Raw genomic sequence first — 9042 nt, 5'->3', positions numbered from 1 at the left:
ATATATATATACTATAAAGTTTATATATACAAAAATAACGTATAGTTGAATAAATTATATTTCCACTTCAGTTGCGAGTCATCTAATTCGGGCTGCCACGTTATCTCCGCAGATTATGCATTCTCCTATGATATTGGATGAGGCCAAGAGCCGACGTTTAAATTGGGTCGACACGATCCAGGGATTTCAATATTCACACTGCGGTTAAAGATCGGAGACTAATCCAAATGCGATCGGATGCATTACGGAGGAGAAATCACCGTGCAGGCTAGGAACGTAAATGTTTGTTTGGGACTCCACACTGCGCATACACGAGGATGCGCGCGTTCTTAAGCATCGAAAAGGGTGAATATCTGAGAGCGTGGTAACTAATACATAATCCCAACATCGCCTGATCACACGAGGGGGATACTTGTAACCTCGATTAAATCTCGTTAAGTCGCCCGCAATAAAACTGACACGCTCGATTGAATAGCGGAAAATTGCGTGACTAAAACGTGGGAAATTACTGTCGTTTGTATGTCGTTAAATATATAATTGTCGTCGTAATGCTAATAATCCTTTTCGGCGATTTCGCTATCGAGGTCGCCCAGTTCTAAAGTTCACTCTTGCCGAGGTGGCTGGCAGTTCAACAACTTCGCGTTTCCAAATTGCAAACCGTCGTAAATAAGCACGCTTATCTCGTCAAGTGTCGTCGCCAAACTCCGTACGCTTCGCATTTCTGTGCGAATTATGGCATCGTCAAACCGAGTTTGTCCGCTTGTTAAGACGGGCATAACGGGCTTGGATGGCGTCGTATCGGGCGAATACCAAGCCCGAGTATCAAGGATAATAGGCTCGCGGGAACTTTGTGTGTCGCTAAATGGAGTAAATTAAGATATTGACGAGCGTTGCGGCAATGTATTATATCGTTTTGTTTTGCATTATCCACTCGCGCTCTTTACATTTACACCACGTCGCTTCGTTTCTACGAACGTCAAGGCGCGTTAGCAGGAAAACACGAGTGAAATTTCCTCTCGTAAGACGAGAGCAAATACGTTTCTTCGCCGTCGTACCGACGACGAGATATTAAGTTGTTGAGACGAAAGTTGAGGGCTTTATAGAACCCGTAAGACTCATCAATTTCCCAGTATTTCCGATCGGTCAATCCTACAGAGACAGCAACATCATTGCGCTGCAATCCCATTGACGGTGAAGAATGAAAACTCCGTTTAACAATATCGCTTATTCAGGCGCGTCGGCACCGGTCTGCAGACTTTCTTCGCCTATGGCGAGATGATCGATTGCATTCGCGCGCACAGGGTCCCGCAGTCAAAACTGCACCCGCGCTGCCGATCAATATACCCCCGGTGGCCCCCCCTCCCCCCCCGTGTGTCTCGCGTTCCGCGTTCCGCGTGACTTCCCATGTACTTGAAAATAGCATCGCGTTAAAGTTCGCGGTACCACCTCCATGGCCGCGCTTTTCATTACGTCATAAAACACGTCGACCCGGTCGTATCAAGGTTGCAGTTTCAGCGACGTACATTGAGAACGATATTTCCGCGAGAAATGACGTACTGCCTCTTTTGTGGCTATACGTTCTCCATTCATTTCGTCGCGTTGCGTCGCCCCAGTCCGGTCGTACTTCGTGAGCAAAAGTTCTCGCTTATTCGTTCGCCGAAACAAGCGCGTAATTTCGTTAGAGAACTCGCAGTGTTGGCGGTTTCACTTCGTTATACGAAAACTTTTCGCGGTCCTGTATGAAAAAGGATATAGGCGGGTGCGGGAAAGCAGTCGAGCAACAGCTGCAACGACGCCGCCCGCTCGCCCGCAATAATTTTCATTTCGTGCGATTATTCGCGAATTGTTCACGGTATACCGCGACCGCGCGCGCACGATAACGACAAAAGAGTTTCTTGCCGGCGGCGGCTGTGGCCCTATTTGTTACCATTTGGCTCGTAACGCTCTGACAAGGCATAAATTTTCCTTTCATCCGATACGTCAGTTAGCGGATCGCTGTGCGCGCACAGTAACGCGTGCGAGATTGTGCGTGCGTGACTAATCACGCCACCAGATATATCTCGACCGCCACGAGGAAAGATACGAGCATGTGCTATAAGAAAGAAAGAGAAGAATAGAGAGAGAGGAGGGAGAGGGAGAGGGAGGGGGAGAGAGAGAGAGAGACAGAGAGGTAGCAGGTTACAACAAATTGCCAATCTCAACCACAGTAACCAACTGCTAAGAGTTTACCCGAGTTGCATCAACATTCCTTCCCGCAACAATTTCGCTGTTTCAGATATGGACTCGATATTTCTCTTTCAACGATTTCGTACTTACTACAAAAACATAGCTACGGCAAGTACATAAATGCGTAATATAAGATGGAAGAACCGTGAGTCGAAACTCTATTGATATAACCAGCTATACATATCAACGGTAATTGATATTAGAAAATGTAATTGCCAACTAATTGGATGTTTTATAATTCAACACAAACTTTATCGATCACCTCGCTTTTTGCCTCTTCTCGAAATAAAGCATCAAGACTCTTACTAATACCTTCAGTGCTAAACTTTATTTTTATACACACATTTGTAATCTTTATATAATATAATATATATTGTACATATTGTTCGTCACTTTAGAATAAGTATATGTTACCATTTATTATAAGATTTCGAGTGACCAGTATATTTATATCGCATTCTCGTAACGTTCTATTCTTTTTGTTAGCCAAGAACAAGTTTGTATAAGTCCTTCCAGAAATCAATTCTATCATGTAGTAAGCCTTTCTCCATTTTTAACTCTTGATTAATATTCATATAGTTATCTTCCGTACCTCTGGGCTCCCAATTTACATTCACATATTCATTCATGTTTGATGTAGGATTTCTGAAAACATCACAATTGCTTTCCCGTTTCATACTTGCTATTAATTTAGTAATCAACGTGCTAAGAATGATTTTGCTAAAATATCTAAAAATTTAATTATAGATACAGATCTGAAAATCATTTGAAGTTGAATCATCAAAGTAATTGTATAGGAAACTCGAACATGATGAGCAATGCTGCCAAAAATTTTATCACTTCAGTAACTAGTTCGAGCGTTCTCCATGATTATTTTGACAGTTCAATAAAATTATTTTCAGATCTGTATTTAATCAAATGTGTAAACACTTCAGCAAAACCGTTCTTTCTGTGAAGAACTATGAACATACCCATCTTTTGCAAAGTTCGCCAACAACGTGGTATAAATGCGCACCATCTTCTGCGCGGGGGAATCTGGTTGTGGTACATTTTTCAACGCTTCCGAATAGAATTCATAAGTCAAATCATCGCCATGGGCAGCGCCTAGTTGAACGAGATAAAAATTGTGTACATAAATGCAGTTTATTAAAATATAACATCGTGTTTTCCCTATTTTGCTATACAATGATACAGAGCGACTATATCATAATACAGAGCGAATTTCCTACGGAAATTCAGAACTCGTAACTCACCCTCCTCCACTTGGACTAAAGATTTTATCATACCGAACGGAGCTTCGTAAGAGAATATGTACTGGTAAATTGGAGACGAAATTCGGGAACTTAATACCTCTAAACTGAGTGCGATCCCTACGTCAAACATGACGTCGTCCAACATCTAAAATGCACAAACAACTTTAATATGCACATCGTTAAACTTATCCGCTGCTTACACGAAGTTTCGCGATAGCGGGACGATATTAACGTTAAGTACTCACCATCATGAACTCTTTCGTGGTTTCCGTGGAGATCAATTTATCCCCAAAGTAGTAGCTCTTCAAGCTTTCACCTACTTGGTTCTTCTGCCCAGCATCGGTTATATTCAAGTCGTTCGGCAGGAAGTTTTCAAAGTGCTCATTTATCTGGTCGATATTGCCGAGCATCACTGGAAACAAATGTTTTCATATCGTTTACATGACGCCGAACATGTAACTTCCGTGTAATATCGTATCGGTGATTACTCTGCACATAGAAGGAAGACTCGTCGGCTGTAAATCCGGCCATAACGGGCACGTCGACAATTTTTCCGGATTTCAGAAGCATCCAGGGATCGGCCGGCAGAAATATCTCTTGTCCTATGTCAGCTTCCACCGATGGAATAAACGCTTCGATGCGACCGTTCATGGCGCTCTGCAATCGAAATGATTATTCCCGCTCAATACTCGTTAACGTAACTTCGGATAAGTGCACCGTAAACTTCACTTAGCGTAATTTGTAACGCTATCTCTCGTGCGTGCAACAAGGAAATAATACATTCAATTAACGCAATACCTGTTTAAGGAACGGTAAATCATCACTGGCCGCAATTAATTCTTTCGGAGAAATTTCTGCGAGTCTAGCAACTAGCTCAGCAGAATCGGTAGTCTCAATGTCGAGTTTCTCACCCAATTTGAAGGCTACATCTCTGGCATCGTAAGATATCGCCCATGTATTTACCGCGCTTCCACTTTGCAAGATAGCTTTATTGAATAGACCTGTGGCACGATAAATCGTCTTGTATATATTTCACACTGACGTGAAAGCGGCAAAAGTTTATTTTGATCAAGTAATCAAGTAATCGCACATCTCACCGTCGGACATAGGAGACATCATGTGAAACTGGACGGAACTTGCGCCTGCATCTTCGCCGAAGATTGTAACTCGGTTGGGACAGCCACCGAAGTAATGTATGTTGTCCTTGACCCATTTCAGCGCCATTACCTGGTCCTTTAGACCGGCATTACCGGGCGCATTCTCGTCGCCAGTATTTAAAAATCCTATGATCCGATAATAGTATAGTAATTATATACAAAAAGAACGGTTTTGTAAAGTTATCTAAATATTTAGCTAGATGTAGATCTAAAAATAATTTGATCGAACCATCAAAATTATATTGGAAACTCAATCGTGATGAGCGATGCTGAGCAAAAAGATTGGAATCTCTAACTAATAGATTGAACGTCCTACATAATTATTTTGACGGTCCAACAAAATTATTTTTAAGTCTGCACTTTTAGATATCAAGTAGCAATGGCAGTTCTTTGAGTTAAATAACATTTTGTTATTTTCGACTTTCATATGTGTGTCAAAATGTAAATCAGCGATTCATGTTTAGTTGATTTCACAGTAAACAACGTTCGTATTAATATACTTGGTAAATAAAATAACTCGAACTATAATTTATAACGCTATGAATTTAAGAATGTAACTAAATTTTTAAATATTTCAGAGTAAATTTTTTCTTTCCATGTAAATATGCCATAAGTTTTAGTGAATTTTAGGAATTATTTAAACAGTTATTTTTCTCGGAGTCTCACGAAAAACATGATTGAAAAGAAAAGAGAGAGACGTATTAGAATATTTACTTACCAATTATACCTAATCTATAATTAAGCGTTACGAGAACAACATCTTGCTCGATTAAAAAGTCAGGACCATAGAATATATCATCGCCCATGCCATGATTGAAATTACCGCCATGGAACCATACCATAACAGCTTTACAAGCATCTTTATCCAATACCGGAGTGTACACGTTAAGAAAAAGACAATCTTCCTCGCCAACTATATCTTGTTGTATCGTACAAAAGAAAGGACAAGACGAACGATGATAGGTCCCATCGTACGTGCCTTCCCAAGATTCTGCTGGCTCCGGCATCTCAAAGATAAATATATTGAAGTTTGAAATATTAATTCATTACTCTTAATTCTACGATTTAAATTTGTATTTTAAATGTAGAAATAGTTTATTAAAAAAAAAAATATATATATATATGCAAAAATATTACATACATATATCTGGCAATCAACTTACCTGGAATTTATTAAGGCCAACATTGGGCTTTGCATAAGGTATCCCTTTAAAGCTGTAGTATGCCCTGTTCTGCATTACAGTACTAGTCTTTAGGCCCTTTAGAAATCCCTGAGGAATTTCTAATTGAACATCTTGTTCGGCTTTGGCCCATGCGACCACAAACGCACACAACACGAACTTGTTAAACCACATTTTAACACTGCGGAAAGATCACGTCATTGTCCATCTTTTATAGCTTTAGAAAACACGTTGACGATCAAAAGAGCTGGTTATAACGGACTATATTTACGCAATTACTACTCAGGGAATATAATAGCGCGAACAGGTTACCCGTAGAGCAATTTACGAGATGCCTCCATAATCTCGCGTGTCAACTATAATCGTGCAACATCGGGTTTTCAGGTAGAATTGTTAGGTCGGATTTCCTCAGTTTATCTTTAGCCTCGATACATAACCTTCATTAGAGGTTCATAATGTGCTTCCTGAAATTTATTGTAATCCGCAATAAGGTACATCATACAAACTACATGGCTTTTCAAGAACCATAGATAAAAGAGATAAATTGCTCTTTATTGTTATCTCCTGCAATATGCGCAGATACGATACAGGTTGTATAGTATTAAAATCGAAACTTTTCATGAGATTTCTGCCTCTGCTTATTAGACTCAAAAACAAATATAAAAGCAAAGTTTATATAAAATTTTTATTCAAGAACTCTTTATAGAAAATATCTGATGAATTAACATAAAATATTCTTAGAAAATGACTTTACAATAAAACAAAATTTTTAATAATACAATGGAATAATAATAAAAAAATAACTTTAATTAAGGTAACTGGACTTCTACCGGGCTCTACTAAGCTTTGCGATTTTTTTCTGATTTTTTGCTGAGTCCAAAATTGAGAATTAGTTTACAAATTAGTTTTCAAAAAGAGGATTCAGTGTTGCTTTTATAAAATTATAAATTTATTAATATATTGAAATGTTTATTGACACATAAAGAAATATACAAAGAATTATTTTTTAAATATTGGACTTGTCTACTCACTTACTTATTTCTACAAATTAGGTGAATTAGACTTCATGATCTGGAATTTGAAAAATATCAAAAAACGTTACATTCAATATGCCTGGTTGGCTATATTGGTTCTGCTTTACAAAGAAGCCTCTTTTGTCCTCTTTTAATTATAGACGAAACGTAACAAAAATATAAACTAAATATATAGTGCTGTAAAGTATGAATACAGACTACAATACCATAAACTACTGAAATAAAGAACCATAGGAAATAATTACTTACCTACGAAATATTACATCGCAACTATGACATTCTGCGTTTTGCTTTACTGACGATAATAGAATGAACATAATAAATTGATGAAATCGAGTCAAACAAATAATCTGCACGAGCTACTGTTGAATTAATTGTAATTACCTACAAACAGCGAATATATATATAGGACATTTTGAACACACACCCATATTGTGTCTGGTTACCTCATTTTAAACACAGTTAATTCGATTTTTTATTGATCACCATCACGTAATCACATCATGCGCGAATATATTAAAAAATTGCAACATTATTACTTTGAAAACATTTCAAGTAGAATGGATTTTGAGGTAAAGCGCATAAAGTACACTCGGAATAAATTCCTATAATTTACTTTTACATCGCGCAAATAGAAAAACAGATGTAAAGAGAAGAAATGAGCACAGCTGCACAAACTAAGTAGAATGAATTTGAATGGTATGCCTTAATGATTAAGACCATGTACTTGATGCGAACTTCACGAGTTATGCGGTAATTAAGGTTGAGTTAAAGGAGAATTTCTTCGAATTCGTTCAATATTTACAATATAAAATTTGATTATTGTTGTTCAAATTTATGACATAATTAAAATTCGTCGCGACAGATTTGTCAATCAAGAATTTAAAAATATTGCCTTATTTTTGTCAGTGATCTGAAAATAGAAAAAGCGCTTCTTTATCTCTCAAAAATTCAGTAAAATAAATATTTATTTTTTGATGTTTAGTTATGAGTAGCAAAGTTTATTTCGCGATAAATCAACATTTGGAAACGGCGCCGACAGACGATGCAATAGAAAAAATGTGAAATCGAAGTAAATCTCGTGCACGTGATTTTTCGCTTTAACGAACGATCCGACGGTTTCTGACAATCTGTTCGCCGTGCTCGGGAGAAGGAAGATACGTTCCGTGAGCAATTGCAGCCGTCCACCCAGCGTTCCCCCGAGTGAGCTTCAGTCTGTTTCGAGCGTGCCATCGAATTTTTCAAACTTCAACGTGATTTTCCATGAGGAGTTTCTTCGCCAGCGGCAATGATTCTGTTGAAAACGACGTTGCCCTCGCCTCATAAATGCGGCGTCGCAGTCAGACGAAATTTATGCAAAGCAGCCGATAGGTACACACTCGATTCACGTCGCAAACAATCCGCCGCCATCCCCTTTAGCGATTTCGGTGCACTTCTTCCGCTAAATAAAGTACTTTACAAGATCGTATTTATATATATTGCCTGATCCGAGAAAAGAGGGTATAGAAATAAATTAGTTTGCATATTCAAACGAAGTGGATCTATGCAGTAAAGGAGGACAAGCCGGTCGATAAGCAGTTTTATACAACGGCAAGGAACAAGCGCGCTTCCAACTTTTTTTCCTAAATAGAATATCCGCTTACAGCAAGCTGCTTTCAACGGTTGCCGCTAGGGAAAAGACAAAAGGGTAGACATGGGACACTTGTGCGAAATATGACCACTTTGTCCACGCCCCGGCATCGACGGCTCTCGCTCCTACGCATTTTCTACCCGAGAAACTTACAGCCCAGTTTCGTGTTTCAAAGCGACTTTCAAGTCGAATTTTAATCAACATGCTAATTTTCAAGAAACAAACGATGTGTGAAAATGCGGCAATTTGAAACAAACATTAACATCAGCATCCACCTCGAGTCAGCCAAACTTAAAGTCTGCAAGTGTAACAAAAACTTAAGATATACTTCTACTTTATTTTTTTATGTATAACAACACAAAAACTTATGTAACAACAGTAAATCCTCTTTCTTATTGTTGGCGCCATTTCAAAAAGTGCGCTGTTGGCTCTTAATAAATTCCACGGGATATATACAAGAAATGCAAAAAGGATTTCGTCGTAATACTTTTTGTAACTTCATTTAGAGCATTCCACACGCAAGTAATCGAACAAACACTTGCGGAACTTGTGGAAAACACA

At 38.5% G+C, this 9042-nt stretch overlaps 2 protein-coding genes across 2 annotated transcripts in view; both read right to left on the bottom strand.

Moving 5' to 3' along the window:
• Positions 1-9042, bottom strand: part of LOC108750630 (teneurin-a) — a 487296-nt gene that overhangs the window by 421704 nt on the left and 56550 nt on the right. The window lies entirely within an intron of this gene.
• On the bottom strand, positions 2617-5991 carry LOC108750629 (esterase FE4-like). Its single transcript, XM_018490194.1, has 9 exons — positions 5800-5991; positions 5355-5643; positions 4577-4762; positions 4278-4480; positions 3968-4136; positions 3725-3891; positions 3480-3624; positions 3198-3330; positions 2617-2871 (listed from the first exon to the last, which is right to left on the bottom strand). The coding sequence occupies exons 1-9, from the start codon at positions 5989-5991 to the stop codon at positions 2709-2711; spliced, it is 1647 nt and encodes a 548-aa protein (XP_018345696.1). The 3' UTR covers positions 2617-2708.

Source organism: Trachymyrmex septentrionalis, unplaced genomic scaffold (genome assembly GCF_001594115.1).
Source record: "Trachymyrmex septentrionalis isolate Tsep2-gDNA-1 unplaced genomic scaffold, Tsep1.0 scaffold37, whole genome shotgun sequence".
In the NCBI taxonomy this organism is placed as follows: domain Eukaryota; kingdom Metazoa; phylum Arthropoda; class Insecta; order Hymenoptera; family Formicidae; genus Trachymyrmex; species Trachymyrmex septentrionalis.
Note: the sequence above shows the minus strand (reverse complement) of the source record. Positions and strands in the feature narration are given on the sequence as shown.